Source organism: Pristis pectinata, chromosome 17, assembly GCF_009764475.1.
Source record: "Pristis pectinata isolate sPriPec2 chromosome 17, sPriPec2.1.pri, whole genome shotgun sequence".
In the NCBI taxonomy this organism is placed as follows: Eukaryota; Metazoa; Chordata; class Chondrichthyes; order Rhinopristiformes; family Pristidae; genus Pristis; species Pristis pectinata.
The window spans coordinates 27,132,082-27,150,238 of NC_067421.1; the positions used below are offsets into that span (position 1 = coordinate 27,132,082).

Below are 18,157 nucleotides of genomic sequence, written 5' to 3' on the forward strand. Positions count from 1 at the left end.
CAAGTAAATTTAGTGATCTGGAAATGTATATGTAGGGCAGGAGGTGGGAAGGAGAATGATAAGAGTAAGGTTTTGATGGCTGATATCCACTAATACAGTTCCTTTCAAGCATTAGAGAAACGAAGGACGGCAGATGCTGGAATCTAAATGAAAAACACTGATGCTGGAGGAACTCAGCAGGCCAGGCAGCATCTGTGGAGAAAAGCAGGCGTCAACATTTCAGGTCGGGACCCTTCAGGACTGAAGATAGGGAAAGGGGAAGCCCAATATATAGGAGGGAAAAGCAGACCAGTGATAGGTGGACAAAAGAGGGGAGGTGGGGTGGGCACAAGGTGGTGATAGGTCGATGCAGGTAAGAGACAGTGATAGGCAGGTGCGGGGGAGGAGGGGAGAGCAGATCCACTGGGGGATGGGTCAAGGGTGAGGAGGGAAAAAGAGTGGGGGGGGGGGTTTGTAGAAGAAAGAGAGGCTGGGAAAGGGAAGAACAAGGCTCCATCTGTAACCGCGATCTGCATCTCCCTGTTCAACACATCATTCTCCGCCACTTCTGCCATCACCAACGGGACCCCACCACCAAGCATATCTTCCCCTCCCCACCCCTTTCTGTGAACCACTCTCACCGCGACTCCATAGTGCACTTCTCCACCTCCACTCCACCCACCCATCCATCCTGCTCCCACCCTGGGAACTTTCCACTGCCCCTGCCATAGGTGCAACACTTGCCCCCTACATACCTCCATCCAGGGACCCAAACAGTCCTTTCAGGTGAGGCAGATTTACCTGCACCTCCCTTAATATCATCCACTGCATTCGGTGCTCCAAGTGTGGCCTCCTCTACATTGGCGAAACCAAATGCAGACTAGGTGACCATTTTGCAGAACACCTGCGCTCCATCCGTAACCACAATCTGCACCTCCCCGTTGCCAGTCACTTCAACTCCCCCTCCCACACTATCACAGATATGTCAGTCCTCTGCCTCCTCCACTGCCAGGAGAATTCCAAGTGCAAACTGGAGGGACAGCACCTCATTTTCCGTCTTGGAACCTTGCAACCTAACGGCATGAACGTTGAATTCTCCCACTTTAAGTAATCCCCACGCCTATCTCTCCTTCTTCAACCTCCCTTTTATCCTCCCCACCTTTGACCCCCCCACCCTCCCCGGTGGATCTGTTCTCCCCTCCTGCCCTGCACCTGCCTATCACTATCTCTTACCTGCATCTACCTATCACCACCTTGTGCCCAACCCCCTCCCCTCTTTTGTTCACCTATCACTGCTCTGCTTTTCCCTCCTAAATATTGGGCTTCCCCGTTTCCTGTCTTCAGTCCTGAAGAAGGGTCCTGACCTGAAACGTTGACCACCTGCTCTTCTTCATGGATGCTGCCTGGCCTGCTGGGTTTCTCCAGCATCATAGTGTTTTTCATTCTTTCAAGCAGTAATTTGCCAACAAGGAGTTCTCAAAAGTTAATGTTTATTGCTGAAAGATGTACTATAATTTAAAAGAGAACCTTTGGTGCCTTTTACTAGTAATTCTGGTTGTCTACCATGACAAAGAAAAGTTGAAATAATGCAGCCTGCTGCTTTTTGCTGACATCTTTTAGATTATCTTTGCTACAATCTGGCTTTTTCTCTGAATGTTTAATTTCTTCATTTGATTCATTAATTGGGGATCAAACTTTTCTGAGGAGGGTTCATTGCAAATAAAGTGCAACTTGTTATGTGTTTTACAAAGTCTTTATAGATTGCATTTGATGTACACTTTCACCTGAAAATTACACTGCTCACATGGACGATCAACTATCGTTGTTTGTTGATTAAATAGGTAACAATTATAACATACAATTTCATTTAAAATTAATTTATAAACTATCTTTCAATTTTAGTGTAAATGCTGTCATAGATAAATGTCAGCTGGGGACCTCCTTAATTCACTTATTGTTTTAGGTTATTGAAAATAGTTTCAAGCTTTGACATTTATAATTGTTTGAAACTGGTAAATCATTGATCTGAAAGTAATACTTAAAAATTGACTTGTGTTCTAGAATTTAATGAATTGGGTAAAGCTCCTTTCTCTGCCCTGTCCCTTCAAGATGCTTTTCAAAACTTATTTCTGAGCATTTGGTCACCTGCCCAAGTATGTGGTTTGGTATCAAATCTTGATAATGCTCCAAAGAGGTGCCTTAATGTTTTACTACATTTATAGTGCTGTATAAATTCAAACTTGTTGGCAATATCATGAAAAGCTGCACAGACTTGGCTGCAAGACAAATCTTGCTGCTTATTGAAATCTTAGCAGCGCCAAGATCTCTCATGGTAGGCTGATCCAGAAAATTAAGGCACATGGGATGCATAGAGAGTTGGTAGATTAGATTCAAAATTGGATTGGCCATAGAGGACAAAGGGTAGTAGAGAGAGGGGTGTTATTCTGATTGGAGGTCTGTGACCAGTGGTGTTCTGCAAGGTTTAGTGCTGGGACCTCTGTTTGTAAAGTATGTAAATGATTTGAATGAAAATTTAGGTGGGCTGATTAGTAACTTTGCAGACAACACAAAAATTGGCATGATGCAGCTGTACAAAACGATACAAAAATTGTGGTTAGGCCACATTTGGAGTATTGGTTGCTGCATTACAGGAAGAATATGGAGGCTTTGGAGAGGGTGCAGAAGGGGTTCACCAGGATGTTTCCTGGATTAGAGGGTATTGGCTATAAGGAGAGTTTGGACAAACTTGGATTGTTTTCTCTGGAGCATCGGAGGCTGAGGGGTGACCTGATAGAAATGTATAAAATGAGATCCATAAGGTAGATGGTCAGAGTCTTTTTTGCCAGGATAGAAATGTCAAACACTGGACGGCATAGATTGCAGGTCGGGGGCCAAGTTTAAAGGAGATTTGAAAGGCAAGTTTTTTTGACATAGTGGTAGGTGCCTGGAATGTGCTGCCAAGGGAAATAATGGAAGGAGATGCAATAGCAAAATTTAAGAGGCATTTAGACAGGCAGGTTATTGAAGGATAGAGACCATGTATAAGCAGGTATGATTGATTTTGAATTGGCATGATAGTCTGCACAGTTATTATGGGCTGAAGGGCCTGTTCCTGTGCTGTACTGTTCTATGTTTAGCGCAGTGCTTTAATGAAGAAAGCATTATTTTCTCCATGTTACCTCAAAAGGACCAAAATGTGATTCCTTGATGATTACTAGCCTATGCCATCGTGGTTTGACGAGCAGGTGACGTTAGATGCTAATATTTTCATTAAAAAGCAAGATTTGTGTCCCACAGCCAAGTTTCATTAAAAGCCATTGCAGCCCTGTAGTGAATGGATGGATATTTTGGAAAGAAGTCCAGAGAGTGGTCTTGACTATTGACCAGCCAATTGGTTCCAAAAGGGTAGCTGTAGGAGGAAAGAAAGAAGAGGCAAGAAATTAAAAATGTTAACAAGACAGAAGAAGACAATCAAACAAGGAGTTAGTATACGATTAGCCCCAGTTGGCACATCAGTGGGAAAGGCTAATCTGACATTTGGAATTGATAAATGAGGTAAGCCATGAAGTAATGTTTAGGTGGCATGGCGATGGAATTAAGTTAGTGTGAATATAGTTGAAGCTAGGAAAATTAAAGTATGGGAGTATTACAGACTTGGGATCCTGTAAAAGGTCTAGTTTTAACCATCAATGATCGAATGGGTTTTGTTTGCAATACAGTAGTAATGTTGAGCGTGTGCAGATTGGTGTGTTAAGACTTTACAAAGAATAAGGAACAGTTAAATGAATTACTGCCAGAATACAGATATGAGTTGGGATGAATGTCAGAAACTCAAAATGAGAAAAGAAACTAACTTTTTCTTGTATGCTGAATTAAGAATCTTCCCCGAAAGTCTTGGAATAACATGGATTTTTTTACTTAGTTGAAGGAATAGAAGTGGTTGGTACATATAAGAAATGGTGCTTCAAATGAAGAAACCATGATTGTGATTAAAGGGAGCTATTGACATCAAGAATAATCAAAGGGTTAATAGGTTCATGTTCGTACCTGCTGGTTAGACTTGGAAAAACATGGAGTTGTCCTTTGAAGAACTTGGCATGGGTTTTGTGGTTAAGGACAAAATTTGAACAAGCTGCAACTGGTATAATTGGAATATTAATGATATCAATTGTAAATTGAAATTTTGAGTGCTTGATTTTGAAAAGGAACTTTAACCAACACTCGGAGAGCCAAGTCACCCATTTTGCTCAGAGAACAGTAATTCTTTACACATAAATTAAGGCTGTGCCGCTCTCGCGTGCTCTATAAATATGTATGCAAAAATAGTATTACTGATTTTTTAAAATAAATTAACTCATTAGTAGTAAACATTTTTTTTTAAAAAAAAGTGATTGTAGTGTCTGTAGGGATCTATTTAAAACATTCTGCTTGGAGGAGTTTTGTATATATTGTGTAAGTAATTTTGAAAGTTTGGTAAGGAAAACCTATTTATTTCCCACATTGTCTGCCCTTTACCATTACCCTTGACACTGATGATGGGTAAAACATTGCTGAGTAAAATAACAATTCCAAGAAATGGAATTTGTATCGAATGAACCTTTTCCATAGATTAATTGCATTGAAGTTACAACACAAGAAGTTGTTCAGATTAACTAGTATAAACGTTTGTCCTCCACATAAGCAGTGGTCTTTATCCAATATTGCAGTTTTGATGCGAAATTAATCTCTCTACTTTTCTTCAACAAGGTAGAGACCAGGGATCTACTGAAATCAATACTATATGAAAGGCAAAATGGACTTGACACCTGATTTAAAACAAAACTCTCAGTCGGACGGACAGAATGATAATTGTAAGACTCTGGAGCAGCCCTTCAAAAGGAAGAGGACGGAAAGTATAATGTGATGGTTGCAAGGAATTCAATAATTTGAGATAGAAATCATCCTTTGTAATCAGAAATGAGAGTCCAACAGATATATTGGCCAGCTGAAGCCGTTATAAGAAATATATCAAAACAGATTGAAAGGATCTAGAGAGGGGACAGCAGGGTGATCCGGTTCTTGTCTTCATTGTTGGGACAGCAATATGGGGAAAATTGGTGTAGAGAAACTGATGAGAGAAGTTAACATGTGGCTGAAGAAGTGGGAAAGAAGGATTCCATTTCAAGGGATATGGGCAACATTTATTGGACATGAAGGAATTGTACCAATGAAACCTGAACTCCAGGAGATTACACAGACTAGGGTCGAATTTCTTGGAAGTTAGAAATACAGGACTGATTTGCTTGAAGTTTTCAAGATATTAAAGGGAACTGACAGAGTTGAAAGATGCTATTTATTTTTGATGGTTGAGGAGTCTAGAACTAGGGGCCATAGTCTTAAAATTAGAGCCAGGCTTTTCAGGAATGAGAAAAGGAAATACATGCAAACAGCAAAAGAATTTTGGAGTTTTGTTCCTCATGGCAATTAATACTAGGTCAACTGTTTATTTTAAATCTGATATTTCTAGATTTATGTCAACTATAGATGTCCAGGGATAAAGGACAAAGGTGGGTATGTGGAACTGAGTTTCAGATCAGGCATAATCACATTGAATGGAAGAATAGGATTGAGAGCATGTATAGCTTTTATCCCTGTGTTTCACCCATCAAGGATATTAATTTGAAATGGCCAAGTCATTCATTCCACAAGTTCACAAATGTGTTTTCTTAAATTGTTTTTGTGCTGTCTCCCAAATACTTTGCATTTAATCTTGGATCTGTACTTCATTGTGCTAGACTTCCTAACCACCAGAAATGGCCAGATTTTATTCCTCCTTTTGTTTAACTTCATTGTTTTAAACACCTTTACAAAAACGTGTGTGTTAACTAAACTTTTTGTGCAAGACAGACTATTTATGAGAAAAATCTATAACTACCTTGCAAAACTTTGAAACAACACGCATACTTTGAAATTATTAGGGTATTGGTTTGGAAAGTAACCTTAAACATCTATTTTTTGTCATCATAATGCCATGTACAGCATTTTCTTTATCCTTCTAGTGATCATCAATTTTTTTCTTAAAATTCCAGACAAACTGAATAGTAAATGGAAACCATGTGTTGTTTTTAAGTACCTACTAGTTAAAAGCAAAACATGTCCATTGTTATTAAATGAATACCAGACAGGCTGAATCAAACCACATTGAGCATTCAAAATGCTGATCAGGCTATATGTAACAAAGAAAATTAAATATAGCTTTTAAGCTTTACTAGTCTTTTTATTGCCAAATCCATAATGTGGCATAATTATCCTGACTTGTCATCTTTCTATTCACTGAAATAGAAAGTGATGGTACATCACTGCTTTGATGAATGACATGCCTTTGTTGCATAAATGTAGTTTGCAATATGTTCAACATATGCTATTCTCATCTATTCTGCAGTAAAGTAAAATCTCAATTACTGACTTCAAATAGCACTTCAGTTCACACTGCGATTTGATCATGAGACATGAATATCTGCCGTTGTTAGCCATCGGCATTTGAAGAAAAAACAAATTGGAAATCCAATAAAACCGTCTCGACAAACTCACTTGTATTATCCAAAGTAACAAGGCTGGAATTTATTTCAAGGTTGTAAGCATCTTGGATATGAATTGAATCCATGTCCTTCCTGACTTGTGTGGATCATCAATTCAGCCAATCAGGTCAATGGAAATGCTTGAAAAATTGTGACAATTTTGTCAGTCATGGTCATGACCCTCAATAAGTATCTACTCTTTCAAAAAGATTTATTAGCACTGGCAATTAGAACAATATTTTATCACTTATTACCAATTGAACTAAGTTTGTTGTAATAATTAGGGAATGTCCAATCTTTTAAAGGCAATATGCATTCTGCAGAATGATGAAGTAAGGCTTTCACAGCAAACTCTGAAACTACCTGTGATGAGTACAAGCAGTATGACACTGTAATAAGGATTTTTAGTTTTTCTGTCACACCGGGCTTGTTTTTTGATTCACCCATGCTATAAGTGCTGTCTAATTGTGATGATTACAAAATGTGTACCTGATTCCTCATAAATGCTTATGTTTTTCTTGCCCTTTTTCTTTAAAAAAAATATTTGTAATACTTTTTTGGATTTCTAAGCCTGGCCATGTTCATTATTCAACAATCATGTTCCTTACTACTCGACATACACCCCTGCCCACATTTTCTGGCTAGCTAGAATATAAATATGGTTTTCCTTTTATATTTCACTTAACACTTTGGTTCAGTTGCCCACTGTACTAATAACATTATGAACACTTATAATTAAATAATTCTAACTTGGCTTTTCTTATTTCTAGACCCAATTAGAGCCCTTTAACACCTGCTTTCTCCAGGGCTACAGAGGGCATTAGCACACATTTGCACTTTCCTCCTTTCACCATGTACATTACTGCTGCTTAACCTTAAAATAGTGGTGCAGTCTCAGATTTGTTTACTGTTGAGTATCCTGGACTTCTGCAATCTGCTATGTGATCAGATCACCATTTACCCACTTAATTAACACTCTACTAAAAAGGAAAATCTAGAAAATTGAGGTCCAAGTAACTTTGAGGTTGGAGGTTTGAAGGATTAAAGCATCCTAATTGTAATAAAGAAATTTCAATTGCATCATTGTGGCTGGTTGATCTGACAGAGCCAACAGCAAATTGAATATCACTTCCAGATTCCTGATTGAATCAATAAAATATGCCAAGCAATGTAATATCTTAAGTAGCCCTGCAGAAGAAGTATGGCAATGATACACCTGATAAGATGGGTCCTCCTGGTCTCAGAAAAACTTGTGCTGAAACATTCATAGATTCATTCATCTCATGCTGACCTCCTGTTGGCTGACTCTCACGTAAAGAAAGACCAGAAGGCTGACGGGGGCTATGAAAGTTGGACATGAAACCCTTGACCCTAGAATATGTTAAAGAACTTATAAAGGATCGATATCCCCATTTGATTCCTCAGTGCAGTCAAGGTGTTCCTCATCCTCATGGATGTTCAGAAAATGAAAGCCTATCAGACAGAAATGCATCAACTCCAAAATAGCATCCAGGGTTGGATCATGTTGTAGTCAGTGGGGGTGAATGTCAATGAAGATCTCCAAGAAGTAAAGTGCCAGCAAGCCTCACTCTTTGAAGACAAAAGACACAGCAGATGCTTGAACCTGGAATGAAAATTAAAATGGAAGAACTCAGTAGGTCAAGCAGCATCTGTGGAGGCAAAAGTTGTAAGACTATGTTTTGGGTCAAGACGCTGCATCAGGACAGAGGGAACAGGAAAGATTGTCAGTATATTGTGATGTGTAGGGGTGGAATAGAGGCTGGTAGGTGTAGGGGAAACCAGATGGTGAGGGGATGATGGGTGGATGGAACCTGACGGGGGAGGGTGGGTGGGCAAAGGCTGAGAGGTGGACCAGGTAGGGAGGGGATGATGGGCAGATGGAACCAAGTGGGGTGAGGGAATGGAAGGGATGAACAGAGGGAGAAAGAATACTGGACAGGTGAGTGTTAGTGGGAGGAGAGCACTGGGGATGTGGGTTACCTGAAATTGAAAAATTCAATACTCCTACCATTGGGTTTTATGCTACCGAAGTGGAGTATGAGATGTTGTTCTTCCAGTCTGCATTTGGCCTCTCCATCACAATGGAGGAGGCCAAGGACAGACTGGTTGTTCTGGGAATGGGAAGGAAAATTTGAAGTGATGTGCAACTGGAAGCTTGAGATAACCGTTGTGGACAGAGTGCAAGTGTTCATCAAAACTGTTGCCAAACCTACACTTGGTTCCACCAGTGTAGAGGAGGCCATGTAACAAGCACTGAATGCAGTAGACCAGCTTTGAAGAGATTCAGGTGAACTTCTGCTTCATCTGGGAGGGCTGTTTAGATAGGGGAGGTGAAGGGACAGACGTTATACCTCCTCGTTTGCAGGGGTAAGTGCCAGGGCATGGGGAGAGATGAGCAGACCAGGGAGTCTTGAAGAGAGTGGTCCCAACTTCAATGCAATCCTATCACCATTCATGTCTTCTTCCCTTTTCTGCTTTCCATAAGGACCACACTCTTCAGGACTCATTAACTCGATGAACTGACTAGGTTCATCCATTCTTTCAGGACAAATAAAACTGACAGCTGAGTTATACTTGGCTCTATGGGACTGAATTGGTCCAGACCTGCTGGAAGTGTACAGCATAATATTTCTAACTGGAAATTGTTGAGAATCCTTGAAGGGCATCACCCTCGTATCAAAATGAGGAGGAGGAGGAGCAAAGAGATGCAAAATTTGCAACCCATCTGATAGTTTAATGTGGATTACAATATACTGTCTAATGTCACCAACAATTGAGTCAAGCTGGCTCTGGGGATGATGGTTTGCCCGGAATAGACTTGTGCTGTACCTGGCAGGAAGATCTCTGCACTAGTAAGGAATAGGATTGCCTATGTGTGGGATAATGGAGACTTGCTCAGTCAGCTTGAACCAGGAGAAGCCTTTTTTGGAATGTTGCTGAAGTACATAAGAGATGTACTCTTCAATATGGATTTTGGTGAGAGAATCCACAATTGGTAGTAACTGCTTCACTCAGACGTCAGTTATACAGTCCAGTGTTAACATTTGCTGAAAGATTATCAAGTCGGCAATATTCGTTGGTTTTCTTGAAAATTTGCATTGCCTTCCAATTGAAGGCTGGCACTTCCCAAGGTGCAGGACTATGTGCTGAGGGACATGCTTTTTTACTGAATGACCACAGTGTACGGCCCTCTGGATGTTGCATATTGAGGGATTGGTAACTGTGTGTGTGTGTGTGTGTGTGTATTTTTTTTAAAAACTTCTCAGACTTGTCTCTAATGGAATGTATGTGAAAGAAAAGTGGACCGCATGCTGACGTAATATAAATATTGTATGTCGTTGGTGCAATATGCCTTATGCTGTGAATAGTGACATATGACTGTCATGTATTATATATTTGAAAATTTTATGAGGAAAATTAAGTTTAGTTATCCTGGGGGTAAAAGTACTAAAGCAGTCAAATCAGTCCAACACAGTAGATTCTCTTTCCAATACCCTTTCCCTGGCCCTCTCCCCATGCCACAAGTCCCATCTTCTTATCTCATGAATGTATTTTTGGTGTAGCTTAAGAGTATTGGACACAACCACCTCCTTCCAATGCCTGTGGATAAAGTATCTTTTCTTCATTACTACATTGCAACCCCCAACCTTGCCGGAGCTGAGGGCAGGAAGTACAGCAGGCCCCAGCTGAATTCTCGGATAAGTTGGCTGATAGTGTTGCACTTTAGAATTGTTTTTTAGATTGCTTGGCAGGAACATACCTGAGTTTTACACATCCGAAATTTCAAAAGAGATGTTTTTGATTAAATATGAGGAATTATAAACCATGAAAAGTGCACTAGGCTCAGTCCAGGTCTGTGTTGGTTTAGCAGCACAAGTGTTGAGAATTGTTGTTTGCTACTACCAGCAAAAAGCTTTGTGTACTGTATGTGTAATGCTGTTTTTCCTGTTCTGTTACTTGCTCATAAATACTAAAGTTTGCAGCAGGTAACAACAATCATTTTTGATTTATTTTCCTTCTAGAATGGTTATGACACGATAGTAGGAGAACGTGGAATCAGACTCTCAGGAGGCCAGAAGCAGAGGATCGCTATCGCCAGGGCTCTTATTATGGATCCCGTGTTGCTGCTACTTGATGAGGTTAGACTTGGTACAGTAATAAAAGCAAAGAAAAATCTTAGATTTAGTACAGTTAAACTGCTAATGTTTTTAATTTCATAGTAGAAAGCTACTCTAAGACAACTGTGGTATTCTGATGCAGGTCATCCCCAGCTTACGAATGCCTGACTTGTTTGTATGCATGGGCTGTACATGAGTGTTTGGGAGAGCGGGGGGATGGATTTGCTGGCTGCTGCAGGGCTGTCTGGGTTACGAACAGTCCACAGGAACAGAACTCTGTCATAACCTGGGGAGGACCTGTACTGTAAACTATCCACAGTTGTAATATTTTTACATCAGTCATGTCTTTATTTGCAGATGTGTGAAATATTACTGAGCAATTTCTGTTGTTTGTCTGCTCTGAAATAATTTTAGGACTTGACATTAATGGATCAACATACACATTTGGACAAATTTAGTTCCATTCAAATGTTGTGGGCCATTAAACCATTGCATCAGTCAGAATTTTTATTGTGCATGTCTTGCACATTTAAGTCATTTGAATCTGGAGTGGAATCTTGCTGGACCTGATCAAAAGCTTATTTTGGAATTATGGTCAAACCTGATTAATGCACAAACATTGGTGCTGCCATTGTCTGCAATTAGCATTTAGTCCTCTTGCCTGTGCATCAATAGAAAATTCCTTTTTGGTGATCCACAACAAATGTCAGTTATCTTTAACACATGTTGTGAAGGGATACAAATAGATCAAGTGACTGTGTATAGAAAGATCTGACAAAAGGAGGATTATCTGGGAAAATGTGAAATTGTCCATTTTGACATGAAAAAAATAGAAAAGAAGCATATAAATAGATTATAAAGAATCTGGGTATCTTTGTGCATGGTTGATAAAAAACTAGTTTCTAAGTATAGCAAGTAATTAGGAAAGCTAACAATGTTATCATTTATTACCAGGGAAATTGAAAACAAATGTAGGGAGTTTATGCTTCAGTTACATAGAGCATTAGTGAGAACAAATCTGGAATATGGTGAAAAGCATTGGTCTACTTTTTAAATGCAGTTGATTTGTTGGAAACACTTCAGAGAAGGTTAATCAGAATGTGGAAGGGACAGGTTATTTTATAAGAAAAGGTTGGATATTCTAGGTTAGTATCTGCTGTGGTTTGGAAGAGTGAGAAGGGACTTTAGATCCTGAAAGGTCTTGACAGGGTGGATAGAGAGGATGTTTCCTTTGCTGGGAGAACCCCAAACTAAAGGTCCGTGTTTAAAAATAAGTGGTTGCTCATTTAAGTAAGGGATGAAGCAAAACTTCCTCCCAGAGATTTGTGGGACTTTGGAACCTTAAGCAAAATAATATTTGGATGTTTTTAAAACAGTCTTAGGTATTTCTTGATAAGCAAGAGGATGAAAGGTTTCTGGAGATAGAAGGAATGTGGAGTTGAGGTTGAAATTGGATCAGCCATAATGTTATTGAATGTGGAGCAAGCTCAAGGGGTTTAATGGCTTGTTCCTGTTAATTTGTATAATCTAAAACTTTGATTAAAGAAATGAATTGTTTGGAATTGGTGAAGTTTTAAATGACACTCTGGGACAGAGTTGGCGGTCTCCTTGATTGTGGATTGATTAGCGAGGCCAGCAAATCATGTTTAACTAACTTAATGGATGTTTTGAGGTAAAACTGGGATGATCCATGAGGGACGTGCAGTTGCTGTGGTGCATTTGGACTTTCAAAAGGTGTTTGATGTACTGCTTAATGGGTGTCATTTGGCTTGAAGCCCATGGAATTGAAGGGGCAGTAGCCAAATATTGGGAAATGGAGAGTAGGCATGAACGAGTGCTTCTCAGACTAGAGAAGCATACAGTGATGTTCCCCAGAGGTCATTCTGGGACTGTTGCTTTTCTTAATATATTAATGACTTGTATTAGGATCAATGGACCACAATTTCCTCATGCAGCTGGTTCAAAAGTTGGAAATTAAATGAATTGCTAAGAAGTTATTACTAGACGTCAAGAAGATATAGGCTGGTGGATTAAATGGACATGTGGCATATACAATTTAATATAGAAAGTGAAAAAAATTCAATTTTCTCAGGAAGGGTAAGGAACAGTGAAATGAATGAGAGGGGACAATTCTAAAATTGGATTTGGTTTATTATTGTCACTTGTACTAAAGTACAGTGGAAAAACTTGTCTTGCATACTGTTCATACAGATCAATTCATTACACAGTGCATTGAGGTAGTGAAAACAATACAGAATGCAGAATAGAATATGACAGCTACAGAGAAGGTGCAGTGGAGGTGGACAATAAGGTGCAAGGTCATACGAGGTAGAGTGTGTAGACAAGAGTCTATCTTGTACTAGAGAACTGTTCAATAGTCTTATAACAATAGGATAGAAGCTGTCCTTGAGCCTGGTGTACGTGCTTTCAGGTTTTTGTAACTTCTACCTGATAAGGTTGGGGGGGGGGGGGGGCGGAGAAGAGAATGTATGGAGGTGGGTGGGGTCTTAGATTATGCTGGCTGCTTTACTGAGGCAGCGAGTAGTATAGACAGAGTCCATGGAGGGGAGGCTGGTTTCCGTGATGTGCTGAGTTGTGTCCACAACTCTGCAGTTTCCTGCGGTCACGAGCAGAGCAGTTATACCAAGCCATGATGCATCCAGATAGGATGCTTCCTATGGTGCATCGATTAAAAATTGGTGATTGTCGAAGGAGATGTGCCAGATTTCTTCAGTCTCCTGAGGAAGTAGAGGTGCTGGTGAGCTTCCTTGGCTGTGGTGTCTATGTGGTTGGACCTAGGCAGGCTTTTGATGATGTTGACTCCGAGGAACCTGAAGCTCTCAACCCTCTCGACCTCAGCACCGTTGCTGTAGACAGGAGCATGTGCACTGCCCCCCTTCCTGAAGTAAATGACCAGCTCTTTTGTTTTGTTGACATTGAGGGAAAGGTTGTTGTCATGACACCATATTACTAAGCTCTCTATCTCCTTGCTGTACTCTGACTCATTGTTATTTGAGATCCGGCCCACTACGGAGGTATCATCTGCAAACTTGTAGATGGAGTTAGAGCAGAATCTGGCTATGCAGTCATGAGTGTATAGGGAGTAGAGTAGGGGGCTGAGGCCACAGTCTTGTGGGGCACCAGTGTTGAGAATAATCGTAATGGAGGTATTGCTGCCTATCCTTACAGATTGCAGTCTGTTGGTCAGAAAGTCAAGGATCCAGTTGCAAAGGGAGATGTTGTCCCTGGTCTCGGAGTTTGGTGAGGAGTTTGGTTGGAATGATAGTAGTTCCTAAAAAGTAGCAAGGAATACTGATTATGGGGATATGTGTATATAAGTTATTGAAAGTGGCAAGGTACTTTGAGAAAGTGGTGAGGGAAACAGGATCATGGGCATTACAAGTAAAGGCATCGAGTACAAGAGCAAGAAGGTTGGGTGAATCTTTATGGTTCACCCACAATGGAAGTATTGTGTCCAGTTCTAGGCGCTATACTTTATGAAAAATATGTAGGCCTTGGAGAAGCAGAAAAAAATTACTAGAATGATTTCAGCAATGAGGGACAGTGGCTATGTGGATACACTGGACAATCTGTGGCTATTACCCTTGGAAGAGAGAAGTGGATCTGATGGAGGATTCTAAGTAATAATGAAGGGTCTAAATCGAGTAGTTGGAAAATTCAAGAACCAGATGCCACAAAATGGAAGTAACTGGTAAAAGTAGCATAAGGAAAAACATTTTAAACACAGTGACTGTTTCAGATCTGCAATGTGCTGCCACTGACTTTTAGTGGCAGATTGACCTGCAGCTGGATATACAGAATTGTGGTGTTCCAAAAAAAAACTGGATAAGTACTTGAAAGGGGGGAAAAATAGTGCAGGGAGTGTGACTAACAGGATTGCTCATGCATAGAGCTGGTATGGACTTGCTGGACAAAATGTCTGCTTCCTGTTCTATAACCCTTCAGTGATATTGTTCAAAAGTTTAGAGCCAGGCTGCTGAAGGCAAAAGTTGTGTAGAGGGAGGGGATTAACAAGAGAAAAGACTAAGAACCTGAGATGCAGGAGAAGATTAGAGATGTGATAGTTATATCATTTACCAAAAGCTAAGCAAAGTTCAATAGGAGCAGAGGGAATAAAGGTGCAGGTAACAGTGCATCATCTATTTTAACAATATATTTTATGAAAATAGTTGTGTTATTTACTTATCCTAAATAAAATAGTTGTAATTAAATTTTCCAAATTATAAGGGTACAGTTATCAATGGACTGTATATCCAGCTGCAGGTCAGAAAAATAAAACTGAAATCAGGGAGGAGTACTCTAAAGAAAAAATTAAAGAAAAATTAAGAAAAGCATCCCTGGCAAAGTTGTATTTTTTGGGAACTAAGAGAAGGAAATCTAGTGGAATTCAATCTCTTTCCACTTTCAGTGACATAAGAATTTGATAACTGCCCAGCATTACGGCTGAAAAAGTGATGAAAGCATTAAGTACTTGTTCAGCATGTTGTCATATTGCTACTCATCTGTAACCATTTGCCAAAGCTGGCAGCAGCATGGCATTAATCAAGCTTCTCCTAATCAGTACTGATGCATAACAAAGGAAACTTAATCTATTACTACAAATGCATCTGCCATTATAGCTCCTGTGAGCACAAGAACAAGCTTCAGTAAAAAAAATTCCCTAAGATTTTATGCAAGATTTCTTCAGTGGCATATTATAATCTGTCTTGCACAGGTGTTATTAGGATGTGTCCAGCTGGATGCAGTAGCTGGTACCTGGCTGTGATAACTTGGTTTTGAATTGTCTTTTATAAGAAAGTAGATGATATAGCCAATAGTGCTGGAATTGTGAGGAACCACAGTTGGAAAGGAGTTCATTCTTTGGTCATTCATTAAGTTGAGGTTGATTTTTTTTTAAGATTGCAAGTCACCCCAGTTCTAGGAAGGATTTGACCAAACCCATAAGTTCTCAGGTTTCATCATCTGGGTCCATATAAGAAAATATGGATCTGTTCGAACCTGTTCATTCAGTCCTGATAGCCTTTGCTAGTATATAAAATTTTTCTTCACTCCATTAATAAACCCCCACCCCACCACCTTACAAATAATTTTTTACACAATCTGTAGCAGGCTGATCTGGTTTTGTAGTTTAAGAAATCTTCAGTGCAAGGCAGGAAAGGACTTCAACCTGCTCCAACTATACAGCCTTTCAATGTTCTACGGGGTAAAATGCACAAAAGAATGATAAACCAAGCTGCTGGTCAAGGTAATACTGATGCTGCCCATATTCCATGGTAAATGTCTTCAATCAGAATCTCCCTCCTTAATTTTTAAATCGAGCAGTGGTTAACTCGTCATTTCAATTCTCAGAAATGCTCAGTGAAATCCATGCCTTTTGTGGTGGTTATCATAAGGAGAAGTAGGTCCCAAACTTCCTTGCAGGAATTTAAAAAAAAGCATGTCATAAATTTCCTGTATTGTCATTATTGTAACAGATTTATTATGATTTGTATGATTTTCAGTTGTCTGGCAAATTCAATATATTGTCTTTTAATCTACCACTTTAAAAAGCTTTGAATTAAACAGGTCTATCCTAAATTTACAGTAGTTAATGTGAGAAGATGTATTTGTAATAGTCCCAAGGATTATATCATTTTATTACATTGTGAGGACAAAAGTAAAATAAAGCTTATATAATAGTTATATATAATGGTTACCAGTAAATGAACTTCCAAACCATAATGCAATTTTAGGGTTCTGTGACTGGAGCAGAGCTCAGTCAGTTAATTATCTGAACCTGAGACTGGATATCTGTACTAAACCTGTATGTATTTCTTATCAGTTATAGTAGACATTAAATATAATCATTCAATTTTTTGCCGTCATTGACTGTTTAAAATACCTGTTTTAAATAACAGGTATTTAAAAACTGGATCTGGAAATTGAACACGTACTTGGTCAAGCAGCAGAGCTTGCAGCATTACTTATTCCCCATCACATTATATAACAGGCAAATTCACAAAGCAGCACTTTAAAAAGGTTAATGGATAATTGAGTTCCAATTTATTACTCCTTTCTTACTAATTATTTTGGTAATTACATTTCTCAAGCATTAACTAATGCAATTATGTGAAATCTCTAAGTGTGCTACTTTTGTTTCGGCTTGGATGCATTTGGAGTCAGAGTTGTACAGCACAGAAGCAGGCCCTTTTGGCCCACCGCATTTATGCAACTATCATGCTATCTATACTGATCCCTGCGTATACCTTCCGTATATCTCTATGCCCTGTTCATTAAAGTGCTTGTCCAAATGCCTTAAATGTTATTACCGTTCCTGCCTCCTCCACCACCTGGCAGCTCATTCCAGATACCAACTACGCTTTGTGTGAAAAATTTACCCCTCAGATCCCCTTTAAACCTCCTCTCTCTCATCTTAAACATATGCACTCTCCAAGTTGTAGAGTGGCCTTCTATCTTATGTATGCTTTTCATAATTTTTTGTACCTCTGTCACCTCTCAGCCACTTTCTCTCTTGGGAAGACAAACCCAGCCTATTCAAGCTCTCCAATCCAGACAACATCCTTGTGAATCTTTTCTGTCCCCTCTATCTTAATTACACCTCTCTAGAACTGCGCACAATACTCTTAGTGCGACCTAACCAATGTTTTTTACAATTGTAACATGACATCCCAACTGTTCTACTCAGTGCTTCAGCTGATAAAGGCAAGCAAGCCATATATTTGCACCATGCTATTTGTGTTGCCACTTTCAGGGAACTATGTACCTGTACCCCAAGGTGCCTCTATTCAACAATGTTCCCCAGGATTCTGCCATTGTTTAACTTCCCACTTTGCACCTGTCTGAGTTAAAATGCAGCTGCCATTCCTTTGCGCGCTTTCCCAGTTGATCAATATCTTGTTGTAACTTGGACAACCTTCACTGTCCATTATAGAACCAATTTTGGTGTCATCTGCAAACCTCGCCACCTACATTCTCACCCAAATCACTAATATAATATGGCAAACAGCAGAGGATCCAGCGCCAATCTCTGTGGCACACCACTGATCACAAGCCTCCAATTTGAAAAACAACCCTCCACTACCACCCTCTGCCTCCTACCACCAAGCCATTTCTGTAACTAATTGGCTTGCTCACCCTGGATCTGATGTGCTCTAACCTTCTGGATCAGTCTACTATGCAAGATCTTGTCAAAGGCTTTGCTGTAGTCCATGTAAACAGTTTCTGCTACCTTGCCCTCGTCAATCCTCTCAGTCATGTCTTCAAAAAAACATAATCAAATTTGTGAGAAGTGATTTTTCCCACGCACAAAGCCATGCTGACTATCCCTAATCAGGCCTTGCCATTCCAAATGCAAATAAACCCTGTCTCTCAGAATCCCTTCTGATAACTTTCCCTCCACTGATGTAGGTTCAATGGCCTGTAGTTCCCTGTATCTTTTAAATAAAGGTACAACATTAGCTA

At 39.7% G+C, this 18,157-nt stretch overlaps 1 protein-coding gene across 1 annotated transcript in view; it reads left to right on the forward strand.

The window, feature by feature from the left end:
• The window catches only part of LOC127579359 (ABC transporter B family member 1-like), a 116,046-nt gene that overhangs the window by 77,228 nt on the left and 20,661 nt on the right, over positions 1-18,157 (forward strand). Inside the window, exon 18 of the mRNA XM_052032100.1 lies at positions 10,580-10,696. Coding sequence (XP_051888060.1) covers positions 10,580-10,696 — 117 coding nt within the window. The remainder of the gene's footprint in view (positions 1-10,579; positions 10,697-18,157) is intronic.